The sequence below is a fragment of the Chaetodon auriga genome, chromosome 11 (assembly GCF_051107435.1).
Source record: "Chaetodon auriga isolate fChaAug3 chromosome 11, fChaAug3.hap1, whole genome shotgun sequence".
Taxonomy (NCBI): domain Eukaryota; kingdom Metazoa; phylum Chordata; class Actinopteri; order Chaetodontiformes; family Chaetodontidae; genus Chaetodon; species Chaetodon auriga.
Genome location: NC_135084.1, coordinates 6,635,533 through 6,658,981, shown reverse-complemented (window position 1 = coordinate 6,658,981; position 23,449 = coordinate 6,635,533). Strand labels below are relative to the sequence as shown.

At 42.3% G+C, this 23,449-nt stretch overlaps 1 protein-coding gene across 2 annotated transcripts in view; it reads right to left on the bottom strand.

Annotated features, from left to right (window-relative positions):
- The window catches only part of inpp5a (inositol polyphosphate-5-phosphatase A), a 127,083-nt gene that overhangs the window by 81,438 nt on the left and 22,196 nt on the right, over positions 1-23,449 (bottom strand). For both annotated transcript variants that reach the window (XM_076742611.1, XM_076742610.1), the window contains exons 2-4: positions 12,407-12,448; positions 3,510-3,610; positions 3,062-3,149 (exon numbers count right to left, since the gene is read on the bottom strand). In XM_076742611.1, the coding sequence (XP_076598726.1) occupies positions 3,062-3,149; positions 3,510-3,610; positions 12,407-12,448 (231 nt within the window). The remainder of the gene's footprint in view (positions 1-3,061; positions 3,150-3,509; positions 3,611-12,406; positions 12,449-23,449) is intronic.

Genomic DNA, 23,449 nt, shown 5'->3' with positions numbered 1-23,449 from the left:
TAAGCACAGCTGGGGCTTTAACTAATGATTATTTTCATTATGTATATATGAGCTGAATACTTTCTCGATTAATGTTTTAGTCTATATAATGTTAGAAAGTAGGAAAAAAAAATAGCTCTCACAATTTAGCAAACTGAGCACAAAACTGACTGTTTGTCCAATCAAAACTCCAAACTCTAAAGCCCAAAGCGCACTATAACTATTAAATTAATCGGCAACTGTTAATTGATTGATTAGTTTCAGTAATTTTTTAAGGAAAAAAAGGCGAAGTTGTCTGATTCCAGCTTCTTAAATGTGAATATTTTCTGGTTTCTTAACTGCCTTATGACAGTAAAGTGAATATCTTTGGGTTGTGGACAAAACAAGACATTTAAGGACGTCATTTTGGGCTTTGAGAAACATCGCTCAGCATTTTTCACCATTTTACCACCATTTCATAGACCAAACAACTGATTGACTAATCGAGAAATAACCAGGAGATTCATCAACAATGAAAATAACTCTTATTTTCAGCCACAATTCAATTCAATCATAGCTGAATAAGAAAAAAAAAATCACATCTGAGATGCTGGAACCGGTGATTTTTGGGGTATTTGTGCTTGAGTTTGTGTACATTGTCTAATTGATTAATACAGTTTCTCAGGCCCAACGACAGCTGTAAAAAAAAAAAAAAAAAAAAAAAAAGGACTTCCCACATTCATTTATCAATCATTCCTCTCTCCCAGTTCAAACACATTCTCACACTGGGCAGGCATGTAAACAATCTCAGTGGCCTTTACCATACACTCGCCACATTACTGCACCCGCACTCATCCACAATATTCACTCGTCTGCTTCCAAAGAAACCACACACACACACACACACACACACACACACACACACACACACACAGAGCTGCCTACGAAAACACAACAAAACACACACTCGTACAAAGCGGAGGCTCTGGACCCAGAAAAGTGTTCCCACTTACATTATCTGAAAATTGACAGGCGGGGCAGACAACAAACAATTATCCCCGGAGCACGGGGGAAAAAAAATCGAAGATTGAGAAAACAAATATGGGTGATGTCATCAAAGCTAAATGGCAAGCCCTGTGTGAGAAAGACTGGAGAGTCTATTCATATTTACTGTTGCCAGGATTTCAATATCAACATCATAGAAAGCACATCAGATGTTTCCCTTTCCACTGACTGATTCACAAAGAGAAGCACAAACTGCCATCTCTATTTGACGAAAATGAAAATACAACAAAAAGGTTAATCTATAGACAAACACCATTAAATAAACAGCTCATAATGCCGGGATATTAGCAGCGCTTATATGAAATGGCAGATAATTATATTTTCTAAAGGCCAGTGTTAGTAATATTTTTTTGAAAAGAGCAAATGTGACTCAGTGGGTGCTGTGATTTATGAGCGTTTGTGGAGGTGCAGCGTAGCGTGGTGATAACGCTGAAAACATGGAGGAGAACCAAGACACACACAACTCAGTGATCACAGACAAACTGGGACCAAAGTCCACATCTGGACCAACGTCGATGTGTTATTCTGTAGTGCTTTGTTCCACATTACGTCCTGGGAATGCAGAGATGATCACCTGACATACCTGTGGTCTGTCAATTAAGCACCGGACATAAAACTGCACTTAAAACCATGTTTCCTTGTAAAGCACATGACGGTTACACAGCACTGGGCTGAAGTCTGCTACTGCTGGCAGGTTTGAGTCTCTGGCTCCACCAAGAGGCCACACACAAAACATCTATTCAGCTGTGGAACAAATAAATGAATGAAAAGGCTCATTCAGGACGATTAAAGGTTCTACCACAAGCACCCTTCAGAACTTGGCCAAATTATATGCATGGATGTTAGTATCATTTATTGATGTATCAGTTAAACAGGAAAGATGATGGTATATTAACATGTATGATCCATGATCCAGAGGACAGTGTGACACATTAACCCACAACTGGACTGGATCCTTTTAAAAACTGGACATATCTGCATTGACATCTTTGTTTTACCATTTGAGTTAAGGTGTTTTTAACCTGCACACCCATTTCTTTAAAATTAATTGTATCAGAACTTAGTAGTTTTGAAAACATAGATATATAAATAAGGAATTTGTGGGTTTTCCAATAAATAATGAAAATCAATAAAGAAGGAGTCCCAAAAGATTTAAGAAGTTTTTAACCTGAGTGCTGACAACAGAATTATTTCCAAATATCTACTGCCATCTGGTGGCCATCTGCTATTACTACACATTGAGAGAAAAGTTGCAGGCAGCATTCTGTTATAAGAATATTAAGCTGGAACTTGAGGGTCTAAGTTTATGCTGTATTCAGATCTGAATAAGCCAAACAACTCAGATGATTGTGAACTTAAACTCATCGTCAGCTATTCAAAACCAAACGCCACGGTCAACGTTCAGTACAGACTTTTGGCTGCATCTGACACTTGTGCCCAGCCTTTTCACACCTAACATGCATGCACAGAGGCGACAGTTCACAGTTTATTTTTTATCTGTACCAAATGGCTGGTGTCATTTTAAGCACAAGCTGACATTGCACCACAGTGTCCGAATTTAAGAGCAGCGCTCACAAAATGGCGTGTTTCCTTGTTAGTGACATGGGAATTCGGAGAAACGGGGGTCTGTCAAGACTGAAAGTACGAGACTATAAAAAAAGTGTGATGATTCATGAAACTGGTGCTGTTAAGAGTGACCAGGCTAAGAAAAGGAAACACTGCTAAAAGGCAAGAATCTGCTTGACTTGTTAAATTATTCAATTATATAGAAGATTTTCAGGCTTTACATCTGTTTGAAAGCCCACTTCCAGTTTGAATAGACTGAAATGGGTTTACTGAGGAAAGAAAGCTAATAATCTTGAACCGCATTGCCAATTTGACAAATCTAACTGAATCAAATCACCGTTGAGCGTGTGATTCATCCCTAATCCAACATGTGTGCATCAAGCCTAAACGAAAAACCACGTCAAATTACAAGAGTTTGTCTGTACCTTCTGATAAACGTGGACGCGACAGCAATGCATCAAAGAGCACTTACAGTGAAATGCTCCTGGGATTTGTAGTTCTCATCGAGGTAGACGCGGGCTCTGCTGTACTCCTTCATGGCATCACTGGACAACAGCTCTCTGAGGGACAGAACACAGGCGCACACACACACACAGAGTTATATCAGGAAATGTCAATCACATCAAAAAGCAGAGTTTCTTAAAGTGGATGCAAACTTAAAAGAACTCGAATAATTCAATCAAGTGACTATTTGTCCTCATCCAAGTCTTACACTGTAAGGTCCATTCTGCACAAAGACAGCATCATATTTCGCTGTGCAGACGTACAGCTGTGATGCCACCAGTGGGGGGAGTAGTCCGTTCAGGTTAAGACAGAGCACTCCTCTATGTGGGTGTTTCCTGATCATAGACTCTGCTCGGCTCTTACCAGTATAATCAAAGCAATTCGGCAAGTGACCACATCCGGAGCGCTATACTTACTTTACAAAACAATCCACGTGTGACATGGACGCCTCATAATTCTTCCCACCCACTTCTTGACAGTGCACTGCCAAGAAGTGAGGCTTATGTGATTGGACTGTCTGTAAGGAAAGGGAGAAAAAAAACACATGTCAAAAAGGAGGGAAGGGGGCAAGCAGTTCCAAAGCACTCCATGTTTCAGTGCAAGTGCATCCATAACAGCTGTAACAACACTACAGGAAGCCCATTTGCTCATAATAAACAAACCTTAAGTTGAATTATTCAGTCGAGCACAAAGCCTATACGAGCGTGGCGCCCGGGCCTCTACAATTCTTCCTAACTCGGCTCTGTGACATGCTACTGTATTTACACAAGACAAAGTGCCTTGCTAATGTAGGCAGAGGGCACTTAGTGAGCTTGTTCCACAAGCATAACGTCGGCCGCTCTTCATCTACCACCGGGGATGTGCCTGCAGCACAGTGTTTATGTACAGAAGGGTGTGACGGATGCTCACACGTCACCACTCGTGCAGACACATCACTCACTGCACCAGTAACAATTCCACTGCTGCAGGAATATGTCAGGAATGCTTGTTAGAATGTGGAAAACACTCGCGTGAATACGGGCTGCGGCAGAAAAAAGAAGGCGTGGTGAAATTAATAGAAACCTGCGTGAAGGTTCTGCAACTAAGAAATAGTGCTAAGACTCACTTCCTGCGAGCTAGCCCATCCAGAGTCACATGACCTCATGTTGCTTTCCTTCAACATGCCCTCTTATGCTTGGCGAGGTGTTTGTGAGCACCCTGTCAGAGGTGTTCAGAGTGGCTGACCTCTAATGGAAAATCAATACCACAGAGTGATTTAGAGCACTCACAAGCACTCACAGGTCGGGCCTATAGATGGCAGGCAGAGGACATACATCAACGTCACCGGGTACTGGGGGGGGGGGGGGGGGGGGGGGGCGGAGGAGCTGCAAATGGTCCCCCCAGACCCGAACGGAGCCTTGCTACTTCACCAGCACCCCACCCCTGCCTTACATTAAGCTCACTGCAGGTCCAATCAAATAAAAGTAATGTATGGCAATAACACTATGGATTTTCCATCAACCTATGGCTTGTCACTTAGCCCGATGACCCAGGAGCGGGGACCTACAGCGGCTCAAACTTGAAAAGATTAGTGGACCTATCAACTCGCGACGGAAAAGGTCACACTCTCAAGGAGCTTGCAACTAATGTCAGGCTGCAGTGTGACAGGTGGGAGGTGCGTGCGTGTGCGCACACACCAACACGCATGTGCTCGTGTTAATCGACTGCATTCTATTTGTCTTTCCAGGCTGTAAATTCAGGCCTACGTCGGCAAACAGACAGTGTGCGTGTGGTAATTTCATTAGCAGAAACACCAATACTATCAAAAAAAAAAAAACACCGAGTGGCCTGACTTTACTTTGGCAAAGAGCAAACCTGTGACCAATATCCAATTAAATCCACCACTGCTATTGACATTTGGGTTGAGCAGCGACCGAAATATTGACATGCCAAATACTGTACCTATAAAAACTGATTTTACGATCGGCAACAACAGTAGCGGCCTCTCTAAACAACCCTCAGACAGTGACAGCTGCTGGGCCAGTGGTGAGAAAGCCTGTCTGACGGTGACTGACATGACTAACAGAGCGCTGCCATATGGGACCATTTCTCAACCTAACAAGGATGTCAGACACTGATATGTTTGATATGGAGGTGTGTCCTCTTCTCTCTCTCTTCCTCTCATCTCTTCATCTTACTGTGACCTGATTGTCGATAACATCTGAATTCAGAGGAGGATCCCATTTGTCTCAGTTACATATTTGCCAAACGGTGCATGCATGTATCCTGGAGGAGGAGGAGGCCTGTTACAGTATGTGGTGCCCTTCTAAAATCTATTCAAAGCCAGTTTCTTTCAAATGTACAATCTGTTACTCGGCCATTACGGTTTTCATTGTTTTAATGTAGATCAGAGAGAAGACTACATCTATTAAAAGACACATAAACCTCAACCGTTACTTTACATATCTGGAGAAAAAGCACACGTGCATGCTGCTGATAACTTGCCGTTGAGACATCTAAAACAGCCCAAGCAGATGGTTCTGTAGTTGAAGTGGCAGCTGACTGCAATGACTCCAAAAGGAGTTGAATTAGCAATTAAAAAAGGAAGCCGTGAAAGAAGCAGTTTCCATTTGAGGGCGAGCAATGAATGAAGTCGACGTGTCAACTAAAGCGTAACCACTGAGCGGAGCGTTGGTTGAAGTGAAAGTACTGAAAGGATTTGAAGTTTCGGGGTAAGCTCTGAAAGAAGTCGACATGTTGGTCAAAACAGAGGTGATTAATGAAGCTGGAAGTGTCAGTTAAAATGAAGTCTGGGAAGGAAATCAGCGCCAGATGAACTGAAGATCAGTTTCAAAGTGTCAGCCACACTGGAGGCACTGAAAGCAGGTGTACAGTAGTGAAGTGTGCGTGAACAGTGAAAGCTTAAAAGAGCTGAAGAAGGTTTCTTTTTATGTTCAAGGTGAAGATCTGAGAAGTGAGAGCACTTGAAATGTCAGCAGAGGTGTTTTGTGGTAAATGGAGTAGAAGTTTCAGCTGAAGTGGAAGCACTGAAGGCAGTTCAAGAAGGTGCACTGAATCCAAATGGTATACGGACGGCTTTCTGTGGACTTTTAACCCAAAAATAACGCATGCTGGGAAACATACTAATAAGCTAACAATGTTTCTAAAGAACTCGATCTGATGAGTGAACGATCAGCTCAGCGTTGTATCAGCAAACGCCTCCGCATCTTAAGAACTTTCTACTGAGTCACAACTAAGGATGAAGAGATATCAAAACTGACATTTTTACACGGGTGATTCATATTTGGAAGTCCTGACAGCTTGTAATTCAATTTATGATGAAGAATATAAGTTGGTCTTTTAACAGTTCGTTTTGTCTTCACAAACTAGGTCAAAAGCCGCGCTGTGCACTAGATATCATCTACGAGACAGAGAGGGCCTTTGATGAGGACTAATCAGGAGAGCCTGAGTCTTATTTCATGGTTCCTATTTAGGGGAAAAACATAATCACTGGGATCTGAAGAGTTTGTGAGCTGATGCTTTACTGACCGCTCACTCAACAGATTCTGTGAACATAACTTGGAAAACATGGGACAATCTGGAGGTCATCAAACGAATTTTTCTAAGAAGAGATATTAGTCATTAAATCAAAAGGCTTTAATTCCAATATATCTCTATGTCAGGCAGGCCTGTGGTTTCAACGTCAGCCATATTATAATCACCGATCGGGCATTTAAAAGCAGCATCAAAACAATGAACTCTCTGATGACCTTCAACTTTGCAGTTTCCAGATCACATGACTGGATGTGGGGACCTGACACTATCGCTGGCCCGTGACGCTCCAGAGAAGTTTCCAATGCAAATCGGCTGTGGGATTGTTCAATTCAGTGTGGTGCAATGCAAAGCACTGTTTACACTACCGCAGCAGCACTGCCAGATTCCAGATTCTACTGCACACATGCGGGGCAGGCAAATGACCCTACTTTGCTTACGTGTAAATGACTGGGATATCCTGAGACAGGGTGAGTGCCCTGACACAGGCTCTGATTCGTCTCGATCTCATCAGAAGGAAATGAGAGGCAAAAACTTCAAAAAGAAAAAGCTGAATGAGCGAGAGCACACACTCTCTTTTTGTTTCATTTTCATTTGCATGTATGAGTATGTGCAAACTGCCAGGTGTTAATGATTCTTTACACACTGAAATCCTTCCACTCAGAAGGAGAGTCCCATGAATGACTAAGATCACATTCTCACTTGCAGAAATGCACTGCAGTTCTCTTAAAAGAGAGACTTCCTGTGAATTTGCAGACATCTTTGTTCTCACCTGCTCAGATAAACTGAACAACAGCATGCAACAAATAGAAGACACACACACACAAACACACAAAAACATGTAGGAAGTGCGCAGGTACAAACAGGAAACCTTTTTGAAAATGCCTTTCGCTGGAGTCGCACCTCTATAAAAGCCAGTTTAACGGCTTTTATTGTTTATTTTCCAGGATGTTGGAGTGGAACTACACGGGTGATCAGGTTTGTCACATAGAAAATGAGACAGCTCTTTCCTCACAAGTCGGCAACAATCAACTTGTTGCTGACAGTCGGTGTGGAATGCATACAGCCGCAGTGGAGCAGCAATGCACGTGGCATTTTTGGGGGTGTTACCACGTGAATTGGCAACACCAGTTTCAAGCTTTCTTAAACACTTCCTGAAGACAAGACGTGACTTTATGCTCAAAACGATTCCATCCATTGGGTGTGAGAGCAAAGTTTTCCAGTGTTGAAACAGCCTTTGGATTCTTTCCAAGTCATCTCAAAGCAGAAGTCGTGACATTATACTGTATTAAACATACAATGTGCTTTTCTTTTTCATGTCTGCTGAGGTTTTTCGGGGAAAAAGTCATCACAGTTGGAAGAGTTCATAACCAAATAGCAGGCGACGGACCAGAAGACACAGTGAGTGCATTGTGTGTGAACAGGGGTCACGATGAGCCAGCGCAGCGTGGCTGATTGCAGTTAACTGTAGCCTTCACTGCTGGTTGTTCCCAGCCGCGTTGAGTTCAGAGTCTGATGCCTCTTTCCATGACGTCAGCCAGCAGCGGCACAGAGCTGGCATGAGGCTACAGGCCTGCCTGGCTCACACAGGGGCACACCTCTCTCCTTCTCCCTCTCCCTGTATGCTTTTCTTTCCCTCTTTCTCACTGCACACATATGAGCAGGTATAATACCTTCCTCTAAAGTGCACAAGTCTGCACAATGCAAACAGAATTCCTCAACAGCCATAAACAGGACCAACTTCTGCAAACTCAGACACACACACACACACACACACACACAATGCTCATCACCTCAGAGCTAAATGAAACATACAGGCAGGAATCACCTGGCAATCGTGTTCTGACACGCCAGCGACAGTAATAATTACGAGGAGGAGGAGAGTTAAGTTGACAAAGCCGTGACCAAGGGCCACATAGCTGAGCAGATGTTCATTTATCTGTGTTTTCTTACTTCTGTAACCAGTTGTGCTTTCTTAGATGAGGTTAAATTCTTTTGGCATCATGGGGCCCACTTAATGGATTTAGATTAGCTGGCATGAACTACTAAAGCTGGAGGTTACAGATGTTACAGATTTGAACGCAAACACAGATACAGTGATTTCTAAAAAGAGGCGTTCACAAAGCCGCTCTGAGGTCTTTGACGCGTCCTGTATGAACAAGTACTGTAGCAAATTTCAGACATCCTGAAAAGCTGAGCTGTGAACAATCGAACCATCTAAATATCATCTCTTTGGGCTTTAAGTATACATCTTTATGTCCTTGCAATGATATTTCAGTATGTGACAAAACACATTTTTGTACACGCTTGAGGCTAAACAGAATGACAGTAAGGCTGTGTGTGTGTGTGTGTGTGTGTGTGTGTGTGTGTGTGTGTGAGAGAGAGAGAGTGTGTGTGTTCAGGGTGAGCCTGGAATATATTCTGTTACAACCAATGGATCAGTGCTTCGTGGGAATAGTAAATAGGATTGTGTGTTTTTCTCAACGGCGTTGGAGGTGTCATTTAATCAGCTGGTTCACATATTCCTCTGGACTAACCTCTTTTTCCAACCATTGTCACACTGTCTACACAACAGCAGAAGAATCCTCTTCTTCCACCGCTTCAGACAGGCAGCAACTCCTCATGTAGCACTGATGCTACCTGAGGAGGACTACGAGGTTTGCCTGCATTGATGCACATATCGAGCAAATAAAATCTATTTTTCACTTCTCTACATTGAAGGCCTCCAGCCTTTATATTTAAAACACTTAAAATAAAAAATATCTTTGACTTGTGCCCACAGAAACACATTTCCTCCTAAAAAAAACCCCCAAAAACGACTGCATTATGGATGAAGTGTAAAAAAACAAGCTGATGCAACATCCCCAAATAGAAAGGCTCAGTGTCAATGTGTCGATGTGAAGCAGCATGTGCCTCTCACATAAGATACTACGGCAACTATGCCATCAGCATACTGTTATTTGACTTTTTACCTTTTTTTCTTTCATCTTCAGCCTCACTCTACACCATCAGGTCCCACTCTTTTCCAGAGATCATTTTCCAGGACATTTTTAATGATGGTCCAGGTGGTATGATAGACAGGTACACACACTATTATGTTCCTGAAACCATTGCTCTGAGCCAGGCTTGAATCACAAACCTTCAACCTTTCAGGTAACAAGATAGTAAGCAAGTCTATTGGTTGCTGTCTAGTCGTTGGGAAGAAAACTCGCACAGTTACCAGCCAGCAGTGACTAATATTCAGATTTGAAGGATAATGTAACTTACATTAATTCAGAGTTTCAGCCACTTATGTTGTGGTGTCATCCAGCCTGCGTGTGCTACCGTGTGACATGACTTGAGGGTGTGTTCACAGCATTTCTACAACATAACCGAGAGCAGCCTCTTCAAAATACTCTCCTTCATCAACTACTGTTTGACAATTAATATGATCCCAAACAAAACTAAATCCTTTAAGATAGCAATTTTGTTCTGAGCTAAAGGAAAAGAAAAACTTGTAGCGTCATAGCTTGTTGTAGCTGAACATGTGTGCACCTGGATCCTACCCAGGTAGGATCACCCTCCCGTTCGGCCTGTCTTCTCTATAGCCGAGACACTGGCACTACATCATCAGGCCATAGAAATTCATGGCTCTAACGCCACTATCACTGACACACAAATCAATACTGGGCTATTTAGCCTGACAGCAGTGTTGAGTAACGCTATAAGAATTGCTCAATTCCGGCCATCCTTCCTGATGAATTTGGAGATAGACCTAATTTCATTTTGTGTCTCTTCTTTCTTTCCATGTCAGTGTGTTTCTCCTTGGGTGTCTCTCATTTTCTCTCGTCTTTTTCAGAGTTTTTATCCCACTTTTCCTTTGTGTCATTCTGTCTGTTATTCATCAAGTGCTTCCACTTTTGACTCTGACAGCTTTGTATCAACTTCTGTATGGAGGGTTTTTGGTGAAGGCACGCTGGTGGGCTAAGATTTGAATTCTTCTAACTTTTTGTGTCAGGAAATGCAAATTCTAATAATAATTCAGCTACTGTGGATATTTTTCCAATTTTCAAAATAAGGTACATTAGTGTAAACAGAGCTCTGAGAGGCCTGTCCCATGACAGCATTTTACTAACATTTGAGGGCTGGCTTGCTATCGTGTGCTGTCAACTGTCCTATTACTTAAAAGCTCTTGCCCTTTTTCAACGAGCACACATTGCACTGGCTTTTTTAGATGTCTTTGTCTTTGTTCAACATGAGGAAGGACCCATCATAATGTTAATTTTGTATTACACTCAGAAAATGGAAGCTAGGAAGCTAACTTAAGCTAACTAGCTTTCCCTCAGAAAGCGGAAGCTAAGAAGCTAACTTTAGCTAACTAGCTTCCACTCAAAAAAAGTAAGCTAGTTAGCTAATTCCACTACTTGTTACTCTTTGTTCATGAGATCATATTCTAACATCTACTGAGTCACCGGAATGCCCCCCACAGCTGTGAGCTGTCTCTCTTTGGTGGGTCCAGTTGTGGTGATGGCAAATGTCAAAGCTGTCAAAACCCACAGTAACAGGAAGTCCTGCAAGGGCAACACTCAGCACATTACTCCATGATTTAAATCAGGACAAGGAGTAATTGATATTCTGCCTGTGTTTTCTGCCCACCCACTCAGATATTGCGATCAATCAAATTACTTTACTTTGATCATTTATCAAGTATAACACACATGAACTAAGTTTCATCTGCAGTACTACCAGTATTGATAGATCAAAAATGTACTGCCCGTGTGGAGCACGAACGTGGGGGAGGCTGTCACAAGTGCAAATGGAATTAACTTTCTTTTTCCTTATTGCAGTGCAATTTTAACCAAGTTAGCACACAATCGGACTGAACACGAACACGGCCTGAACTTAAGCTGCTCCAATCTGCATAAATACGAGCTCTAGAAGTGATACTTCAATGAAAAAGTAAGTGCAGAATGTATTTATGTCCTGAATTTTTCCTTTCCACAACCACAACAGAGTTGTGCAGAAAAAAGTTGGTTATCATAGCAAAAGTGTCTGTCTCACTCCCTCCCTTCTCTGCATCTGTCACTTTCAGACAGCAGTTCGGAGTTCTAGCGGCCTCACTTCCCTTACCCCAGTGGAAAGAGTTGTGGTTAGTCAGGGGTTCCTATGCAGATGAAAAGGTAAGATAAGAAACATGACCGAGCTCGAGTTTGTGCTTTCTGAAAAAACAGCGCGTTTAGAGGGGTGAAAACAAGGTGAGAAAGATCGCAGCGGCTTAACACAACATTAGTCTGCAAAATTTCTGTTTTCAAAGATTCCCAAGCAGTTTCAGTTGATTATGAATAGAGCTTTTGATCATAAGCGTCATAGGTTAGATCTAGATTTAGCTTTTCTCTTTGCGAGAAAGACGCATACAATATATACATGCCTTCACTTGACTTCATGTGCAGTGCTTCAACTGAAAGAGACAATCACGTGGTATAGCCTTAAGGTTTGTGGTCACAGTCCCATGACAACACTGGATGGTATAGACACACATACCAGGCCTGCTGGGTCAATCGCACATCCACTGCTCTACTACTGCAGCAAATTAGGAATGGACGACGTGGAAATAGATTACAATTAAATATACAAATCACAAAAAGCTGTAGTTTTAACATCCCAATGCCATGTATTAGTTACATTCTGTCATATTTAATACAATTAATATCTTTTCCATTTATTCAGACACTTTGTAACACAGGATAAGAAATACCCGGCTCTTCTTCACCACATGTCTGAGGCTGGACAGTGTATCACTTACCTGGTAAAACTCTCTCAGCCATGTTTTCTGTAGATTTTCAGGCTGGAAAGAGAAAGAAAGACAAGATGTTAGTGACGTCGTGAAGAGTATTTTCTGACATCATCACAGATCCAGTGGGGTTCAAAGCATGCGTATGGACTTGTTTCAAATGCCAGATGGCTTGTGCTGGAGCACACAATTTGGCATTCAGAAGTAAACAACGCAAACTGAAATCTGGGTTTTGTCACATTGGACTCTCTTAGGATTTCTCTTGATCAACAACAAGCACACTGGTGCATGAGTAAGAGGCGTCGATCTGAAATACAGTATGTACAGCTATGTGTTTGTGTTTGTGTCTGTGCGTTTCCTGACAGGAAGCTGCCGTCCTTCAATTAAAGCATCGACGAGGCTTTCGTCATCTTTCTTTCCCTCACCTTCTTTTGCTCTGCCTGGATCTGTCATTCCCTCCCTCACTCTCCTCCACTTTAAAAGGCTATTCCCAGACCTGGACTCCATTTGGTTTGTGCAGTGGAAACAGAGACAGGGCCCTGGGCAGTCTACCATTTAAGGAGAGATCTCCCTATGTCGATAACTAGGTCTGATGAACAGCTCTGCGTGTTTGTGTGTATGTGTGTGTTGGAAAGTTTGTCCTAACAAGACTGGTCTATAATAAGAATACACACGGGATCTGCAGGCTCTGTTGGTATCTGTAACAAAGCCCTAATATATTATAAGTAGGTGCAGTATCCTTTGATGGTATCAGGGCACAAAGCACACAAATACCTCATCGCCATGACAACTCTATCGAAATACATTTCACTCAGTTCACAAAACAATGTTAATATTTCTTATTGCTAACGTTCTCTCTGAAATTTTACTTGGAATTTAACTTTTTATTATAAATACATATTACTACTACAGTCACCTCTTCAGACAACAGCACTACTTTTTTTTCTCTGATTTTCTCTGGAAATTACTTCTGCTGCAATGGATCACTTGATAGTGATCAAAGTGACAGTAGACCGTAAACTATAGATAAAAAGGGAGGATTTGGTCTTAAGTATCATGATTGGAAGCAGGCTCTCTGCAGAGTTCACAGATATCTCTAAAGTCACCTGAAGTCACAGCACCTGGCTGTTGTGCTAAGAACTACTTAGAGCATGATAAAACACAAAAATTGCTATTTTTACATTTACATGCACAGATCAATCAAGATGAAAACATTAATGAGTGAGCTCCAGCACATAGCGCGGCCAGCTGTTTCCCCCTGCTTGTAATTTGACACAGTAACAGTACATGTCACAATACAGTAATGGTTCTGTAGCTGCAGTTTAGAAATGATTTAAACTAACTATGACAAACTTCTTCACATTTCAGTATTTTTTCTTGTATTTGGAACTTCTACACAAATACTGCTCTGTATTTACACTGCACCTTTGTACCATCATATTGTCCAACTTCACACAAAAGTCGTATCCCAAGATCAAGGTGAGAAGACTGAGAGTGTTTGATAGTCTTTTTTAGTCTTTGACAGTCAAAAGGGGGCGTGAGCAAATACAAAAAAATTTAATTAATGAGTAAATCCATTTGACAACACTGAATGACTGGTAAGCACTGGAGTTCTGGTGGCAGACAATCTAGCCAGAATGCTAACTGCTGTGTGTTCTTGACAAAGGAGGACAAAAGTGCTTTTGGGTGGACAGAGGAGAGGCGTGAAGGACTGTGCATCCCGCACAAGAAACTGCAGGTGGCTGAACTCAAAGCCAACTTCAGGTAAAGCTATTTATTTACTGCTATCACTCCCCCAAGCCACACACAAGTGATGTCATCAGTCACCGATGTCAGTCACAAAGAAACTTTGTGCCGACTGGTAGTGACCAGATCTCAAGACCTGAGATTAGAATCTTTACATGTGACACACTATATGATTTTATCGGCAGACTGTCAACACCCACTGACCCAGACTCAGTCATCGCGCCTAAATCATGTTCACTGTCCCTGCTTCAGAAAGAAACCCAACGAGTGTACGTCCCAAAATCAATTACTCCTTTATCATCAAGATATTAACGCACTAAGAGATACATCAATATAGCCAAGAGTTCATGCATGATGCATGCTGACATTTCCAGAGGCACCTAAATGCCTCAAGACAGAACAAGTGTGTGTGTTTTGTGGGCACGTGCGTGAGTGTGTGTGTTTTGTGTGTGTGTGTGAGAGAGAGAGAGAGAGAGAGTGTGTGCGTCCCAGCCTCAGCCAGATCAGACAGAGCATAGGTCTATATAAGGACATAAACACTGGACCTTGTCATTAGTCACATGGATGGAGGAAGAGAAAAAGAGAGTGAGACGGAGACAGACAGAGGAGCAGAAGGTTCAAACCAGAGCGCTGCCACCTGACCACCCTTTACTACTGCAAAGGCTCACACACACTCAGGAGTTTACATTGACTACATTGATCAGGCACAAGTGGCTGCTTGTTCCTTGTTATGTGCCTCTCGGGGTTTCACTACATCAGCAGTATTTGTGTGCGTGCGTCCCAAGTTTAGACAGCGAAGTGTGGGATCCCAGCGATAGTACCATCCAGTAAAATAACAGCCGTTGGCGAATCATGTAGATATTTTTAGCTCTTTCCATTGGTCATTTGTCCCAGGACCACCGTTAGCCGAGCTCTCTGCAATTTCATAGGTGTCGGGTGTATTGCACTTGTATCACGCACTGTGAGGGCAATGAGTTTCTTCCGTCAAAACCGTCTCTCCAAGTACGCAAGTGGACTTTGCCTGAAACAACGCAGCAGACACCAACTTGATGGAGGGGTGACCATGGCAATGAGGCAATAAAACCATACGGTTGACAGTTTTACAAACAAGTCTAAAAGTATCTCATCTGGGGAATACGTGTCCTAGATCAACTTGACATGGAGCAGAGAGTGGAAAGAAAACAGCCAGAGCAGCTCGGACGTGTGGAGATTCATCCAGAGCTTTCTTGAGCGCTCAGATCTGGGCTGACCCATCTCTGATGTGATGGTTCTGGGGAACAGATGTTGGCCTTGCCAGGGTGGCTCCCTGGGCCCTGGAGAGAAAGTGGGCTAATAGCAGGAGGGAAGGAAGGACGAACTGAGACTATATCTGTAGCTGCGGCACTTTGCCACCCGCCCTTAGCTTATCAGAAGTTAATTTGCACTTAATTAGAAAGTGGGGCTATACTGGCCGAGAGGTAAAAATAAACCCATACCCTCCTGAGCCTCTCTTCCACGTACACCTCCTCTTCCTCCGCTGGCTCTTTCGCTCGCTTAGTCCTCTCCACCTCCTCTCTCTTCTCTGCCTCTGTTTTCTCAGTCGATGGCCTACTTTTGAGACAGCGTGGGGAACTAAGAGACTCTGCTTGGGTTTTTAGTGGAAATCTATTTAAAATCTCTGCCATTAAACAGGTAGAGAAAAAGTGATCTTTTCATCATTCCATCTGCACAACAGTGGTAAACACTGGACAGAAATGTGACTTTTAGTATGGCAGCATGTCTCTTTCTTTTCAGTTTGAACTGGCAATAAAGCTCCACAGCGTTCAGCTCTTGTTTTCACAAGGACAACATCACAACACTTTGTGTTGGCACTGGGCGTAGGTATTACTACCTTGTGACAAGATATTTGCCAATTGCAAATGGCAGGTCTTTGAATTTAACAAATGCAATGCAAAGCACTGTAGCTGGGCATACTGGTCAAAATGTGGCGTCACACTGAGACTAGAAGAACAATCTGAAATTCGACGTGAATGATCTCGGACTGATATTTCAAGGTATCAAAGGCAATATCTGTTGTTTTGTCTTGTTACATGGAAAATGACAGCCACGATGCTTGGAAATACAGACTTAATTAATATAAGTTAAATTCTAATTTATATAAAGATAAAAAGTTTATTTCTGACAGGCTTCAGAATTCTGTTTGTAAATTATATTTAGAGTGAAATATTCACATTTTGCTCATTTACATGCACAACAGTGTATCAGCAGGGTTTGGCAGAGTTGAAGTGCAACAGTTCCATATTCACATAAACTAATTTTACTGTTTTGTACAACTGATCATATAGTAAATGGCTTATGGTTACATGTTTATACAAGAGAGATGAACACGTCATGTAGCTCTGACCTCACATAAATACATAAATATCATTTTCAGCATCCTACTGATTTTTAACTATGACAAAAGGATCACATGTAATGTGATATTCAACACATTTGTAACAGTAAAATATTGTATAATATCTTTGCACTTGTGAGATGTTATTCCTTGTTGGGTTTTGCCCTTTCTTTTGTAAGAACATCCACAAGCAACACACAAGTCTGGCTGGGTCACAACCTGCTGCAATATGGTGGCAGCAGAGATGCATTTCACCAGCCGGACGCATCATCTCCTGTACATATCTACGTGAGAGCAAGTTGAGCTAGATGACAGGAGAAAATGAAGCAGTATTTTTAAGTTCTCAACCAAAACCAAAATCCCAAACTAGTCTGCAAGGAGGAATCTAATCTAATCTAATTTAATATAAACGTATGCATGACGATATAAATTCAGTGAGATCTGTACGGCTCCCGTGGAGCCGAATACATGGATGCTTTCTATAGCAAGACGTGTTATATTCCTGCAATATACCATTATGGCCAAATAAAGAAATTGCTTGACTTAAAGCATTTCTTGTTGAGGTTTGTATGCAACATTCATGTCTTTTGGCAGTCACAAGTCTGTTTAAGTGACGACATGATAACAGACATTTTGTACTTGTACTTGTGCTACAAAAATTTCATCCTCTGGAGAATCAGGACTACGTGCACAAACAGTTAACATGCAGCCCTGTGGCCCTGTGCATCTTAAAGGGTTGGTTTACCCAAATTAGAAAAAAAGATGTACAAAAGTTTCAAGTAATGCAGGTACTTTCAGTTTTACTGCTCCTGCACAATGCGGTACAGCCGTAGACCTTCCTGTAAACCACTTCTATTGGAGCTACTTCTGTAGAATAAATAGTCCTCAAGCATAAGCTTCACAAGCAAGAACAACAACAAAATGTTCTCTATGACTGTACACCTCTAGATGTGTATGTGAGAAATGATGCGTTTTTTTGTCATTTCAGTGAACTCACTTAACCACAAAGTGAGGTTGTGACAGAAAACAAGCCACTGTCGCTAGAGAACTGTGTTAACTGTCATTACACTGGAATATATTTTGCAAAAAATAAATTCCACTGTAAAGAGTGGTGATGTCTCAATAATGAGAAGTAGGAAGTGGTGAATCAAAACTTGTGCACACGTTTTGAGAAGTTAACTCGAGATTATTCTCACAACTGTTATGACAGAAGAGTAGCAGGCGTGTCATCAGCGTGTAGTCAGCACTCGACATGTGACCCATTCAGTGCTGGGTATAAAATACTGACCAATGCTCTCCTGCTTTAAATTTGGCAGTATGTATGTGGCTCTGATGGACTTAAACAGTAAGGTTACACTCTACGAGCTGAACAGAGGTCCCAGCCTTCAGACTGCCACAGAGCCTCAGAGGTTGTGACCTCAGGTCCTCGCAGTGTTCTCCCCATTGCGGCTCCTCGGGGAGGCATTCTGCGGCTAATAGTGGAGTAGCATTCCTCAGCCCATCTTGATGTTATAGCAGACCGTTTAAACTGAGGCAGGCAGGGAAACTACGTCAAGGCCCGTCCAGTTAAAGACCCCTACAGCGATCTGCTGGGAACACATGGTCACCACATGAGTTCCATCCCTCTCCACCTACTCCTCATACTCCCAAGGAATCCTCACGCTGTTTCCTCTTGGCCACAATTTCAACTAAAATATTATTATTTTCTTGAAGTTCCGCTGATCTCTAGGTATGTCCATCCTGTTATTTTGCTTCATCCTTCTCAACAACTGTGCTATTCTTCCATTCCAGGCACACATGCCCCCAGCTCTCACCTTCTCAGTCCAGACCGGCATGGGGCGATAAAAAAAAAAAAACAGTCGAAAAAACTTAGCCCTGTAGCACGCAACCTCCGTAATTGAAAAGAAGAGCGTGGAGACAAGGAATCTTAAAAAAGCAACGGTTGCTTGGTTACACCTGACACTAATACCAGACACACACAGGTCTACCACAGCAGAAAAGCTGCATGTGAGGTACAACTTACACACCGAGACACAGTGAAGTAGGCTCTAATGTGGTTGTCTCTTTCCATCTCCGTCTGTGACATTCAAACAAGTGGACGTCGCTCTGAAGCAGATCAGACAACTGACTGAATATAGAACAAGATCCTGCACAGGGTTTGAATGATGTGGGCTGATGAAGAGCATTTCTCAATGGAAGCTGCTGAAGGCTGAAATTCTCTGCCAATATTCAATACTACACAAAACACAGCAACAAGGACGAAAACAGGATTCAGAGTCCACTCGTCACTCTCCGTCTAGCTCAGTTTTGGTCTCCACCAACTCCTGAGGGAAAAATCTATATAGTCATATGATGCATTGTTAATATAAAAATACTGATTATAGTAGCTTTAAAGTTTTGGTGCGTGAGGCTCAGAGGTAACCATCCACACTCTGGCCCTCCAGCTGAGACTTCTTGTTTGTTCTGAAGCGGTCCATCTCACCTCCGGTCCTCAAAATATCTAAAAGGCCTTGTGACTTAGTCAGAATGCCTTTCAGGGAACTGAACAAAAACCACCCTTTCAAGCATGTTTTCAACAAGTCACGTCCAATTTGAGTTGACAAACTATGAACTGGGCATGATATAAATGGCTCAGTTTTTACCGTCTCATTTGCCATGCAAAATTAGAGAATCAATCAGTGACAGCTTTAATAGCAGGAAGGTTTGCTAAAAACATCTTTTCAAAGATGCTTCGATACTGTTCCAAGCTCAACTGAATTATAGTCATTACTTCTTAATGGAGGATTTCATTTCCTCTTATCCAAGGCCATCAACCTAATGAAGAACAACAAAAAGCTGCTTATTCCCCAACAAACACCAAAACGAAAATCAAATGTACAGCAGTGGCAGGAGCATGCAACAGAGGCCTTTCACGTCAAAGCCTTGTTTTTTTTAACGCCCTATCACACCACAGCTCCTCGTGCATGAGCAGCTTCTGTATGTGTGTGTTGACAGATTGTTAGAAAGGAGGTTACTGGCTTTCAGGGGAGCGGGCAGCTGACTAAAAATACCCTGCCAAGATGGAGGCCAATGACTGAGGGAGGGGATCTGAGGAAGGAGAGCAGCTGGAGAATCAGCAGGGGAATCAGTTGATTGGCCGGCCATGCGTCCTTCAACAGGTTGCTGCCGATGTCACTTTCCCTAACAACTCTCTGCCACAGTTGCTCGGTGGAGGCCGGATGCTGCGGAGGTGTGTCCCCACAGCGTTTCATTTCACTCCACATCAAACAGGCTCATTATGGAATTAATTAGAGCAAACCCACTCAGAGGAAACATGAAATTAGACCTAAGCTGACTCCTGAGAGATGTCTCCATCCTTCAAGAGGATAAGGTATGGAGGAGGATTAAGGTGTCGGTACGCTTCAAACAAAGTGCCAGGGAAATCATCTAATAGCGCTTGAAACCCTCGTTGGCCCACAACTTTTCAACATCCGACTCAGAGGGGCTTGCATCCGGCACTTTTTTAAACTTTCAGGATCAGGCAGTCTCAAAGCTCACCCACTCGTGTGGAGGTTAGAGACTTCTCTTTTATGTTTTTTTTTCCTCTGCACACCTACTTCCGTCATGTGTGCAAAAGGGTGCAATCCCAAGAATGCCAAGAAAATGAGCCAAAGAAAATGTGACTTAGAATGCGTTTCCATTTTCTAGTTCATGCCACGATAAAATTTCAGCTATACCAGCTGCTTTTCATTGAGTGGAAAATGTAATCTACGAAAAACCGCAACCTGAGTGCTGCAGTACAAGCACGAGGCATTTTTTATTTAGCAAGTAACCCCGACTAAATAAGGACTGTATAATATTTGTTTCAGTTTCTGTATACTTTTGCTGTCATGTTGACCACTTATTCTCTTGTGCCTGCTTTGCTGGCTCTCTAGAGTGTTTCCCTGCCTTTCACCCAATGCATGATGGGACAGGTTTGAGCCCACCTTGACCTTGAACTGAAAGACGCCTGGAGAAAGAATGAATGATGGCGCTTTTGTCACTCAATTATCTGTTAAAAGTAAAATGTATCATTCAATAGTGGCCCAAAACATCATCATCATCCTATAAAGAGGCTTCAGAGGATGAGTTCTTCAGAAGGTAACATCTGAGAGCGGCAGGCTGACGGTGGAGCTGCAGGGTCAATGCAGTAGTGCAATGGTGAACAAAGGAAAATTGGAAACACAGCGTTCGTACAAATTTACGCACTCCTACCCCTTTCAGTGTGCATCAGCTCTGCAATCAGCTGGGATTTGTGTAGATTAAGTGTCATCGGAAAACAGGAAATTACAGCACTCAAAGCAACCACAGCTGTGTCGTTTGAAAGCATTTTCCTCACTGCGTGAGACTGCAGCACACCCTTTCAATACCATTCAAAGGCTCACACACCTCCCGGAGAGACAGATGCAGTACAGTTAAGGCGACGCTGCAGAGCATCAGTAGTGCAACACAGACTAAAGCCTCGGTCAAAAATGTCTTCAAAAAGGATTTCAGTCCGTTTGAAATGCACGTCTGAGCTAGATCAAAACTCAGGACATTTAGAATTATCTTGGAAATTGCCTTTCACTGTAAAATCTAGCTCTGAGTTATTGTGAACGATGTCAGCATTGTGCAATACACACTAGGCCGAAAGGGAGCCCAGCAACTGACAGAGCTTTGCTACTATCTGAATAGTGTGAGCTCTCCCACTCACACCTCTGCCATGTGTTACTCAACACAGACAGCAAACTCCCCTCAACAATATGATGCACAGAGCTACTGTACTGCACTCAAATGCCTCTTTAGTGACAAGTCATGTACATTCAACATATGGCAATGTCTTCACTCGATGTAACTGAAGACCAAGTTTGATTTCAATCAATACTGACGCCTCAGTAAACTATTACTGTAATAAAGCACATGTATCTTGCATGTTATTTTTATTTATGGTTATTTCATAACCATTATTGTATTGTAGGATAGATATGTGACACAGAGCTGCATAACTTCCAGACAACCACAAAGTTACGTTCTAACTCCTCTTCATCCTCTTACGTTGTACGTGTCAAAGCACTCGCCTTCAGGCAGCCTGCATCATTATCAGGCAAAACATGTAGCCTGGACAAGCAGAGCCGTTATATAGTATGTTACACTACAGCTGCTGGATGGAGGCTACAGAGAAACCAGACAACACATGGGGTCCGTGACACATAGAAAACATAACCTTACCTACTGAGCTAGAATTACCGGATCTTACTTTTTAACAAAAAGGTCTAAGTCTAAGTCTATCTCTGTAGGGATCCTTTCTATAACAGTGTCAGACGTTAGGAATAACAATCTGAGGATGTCAGAGGCAAAAACAAACACTTTTAGTGGATGGTGACAGTGCGCAAACTCGGGAGGGCGGCTGCCAGCTACAGCATTCTCATTCAATCATGGACCAATTTAAAAAATTGTTGTCCCCATTAGTCACTTGGACTCAAAAAAAGGGGAAAACAGGATCCATAAACACAGATATTTGTGCAGTATTTTTCCTTTTTATCCAGAAGACTGAAATCTTCATGCACCGATTGTTTCTAACAGAAACTCTGACTGACATGTCTGATTCCTGCGAATACTTTCCAGTGAGAATCATGTTTTCTGCACTGAGAGGCTTAAAGCCAGCAGCACAGAAGATCTACACAGTGAGCAAAGTTTCAAGGTGATAGATTAGTGTCACCAATTCAGTTTCTGAGCAAATGTGAAATATGGTCACAACCTCCCCTTCTGTTCCTGAGTTACGGTGCTGAATAAAGGCCAGAAAAGAGTTTTTACAGAACATTATGACATCACTGTGAAGCTGATCTTTGACATTTGTAGAAATAAAATGTCATCATTTCACATTTGTGTCAACTTTCATCAGAATTAGCATACAGTACGAGTTATGTTTTCACAGTGATTTTTAACCCACCAAAATCAAATAAGTTCATCCTTGAATCCAAATGGACATTTGTACCAAATTTGTGTGTGTGTGTGTGTGTGTGTGTGTGTATTAACATCAGACAAGTGGGGGTTTGTCAAGCCCCTGGGGATTGTCAAGAAACACTAATGGCTGAAATGTATGCTGTATAGGGAACAGGTTGAGGTCTAATTGGATTCGCAGTGATTACCATTCATTTCAATAGAATAGATAATTGAGAAAAGTTGTATAAAGCCTTTTATGGCTGCGTTCTAAACATCTTTTACTTCAGCCAACACTGGCACTGAAGACTACAAGTTTAAAACAGAAACAAAATTGGAGGTGTGGAGTTAGAAAGTGAGATTACCAGCCGTGAAGTGCAGTATAATATATGATTACAGCCCTGTTATCAACCATTTAGGCCCTCTGGACAATAACTGCTCACAGCTATATGTAGGAATCATGTCTCATCATGGTCACCAGTACCAAGTAATTTTAGTCAAGTCTTCCCACATTGATCTTAATAAAACAAGGGAATCTATAAATCACCAAATCTGCCCTGCAAAAGCCCTGCATCTGTGTCCATTAATCACAGCTGTGGGTCACAATCACAGGGAAATACTGTACGCCATCACTGAGAGGGGAAAGGGAGTTGCCTGGTGTTTGAGATGCCACCCAGACTCACCACCCTGTAATTATGAGTCACTAATCAAGCAAAGATAAACACTATCCATACACTGATCCACACCAAGTCTTCTTCATATCCAGCTCCCTGTGATGAGAGAGCTGAAGGCTGCTGACTGTATCTCTGCTTTTCAACAGGGCAATCGCCTTCTTTTCGTGAACATGACCAAGAAAGAAATGACAAACTGGTGTAATTCATTATGGAGTACTCAACAGTGTGTCTTGTGGTGGTCACGGAGGATAACAATGACCAATAACTTCTTAATTCAATATATTGTCTGGACGTTGATTTCTTTGGTGGTGTCCTGTACAGCTT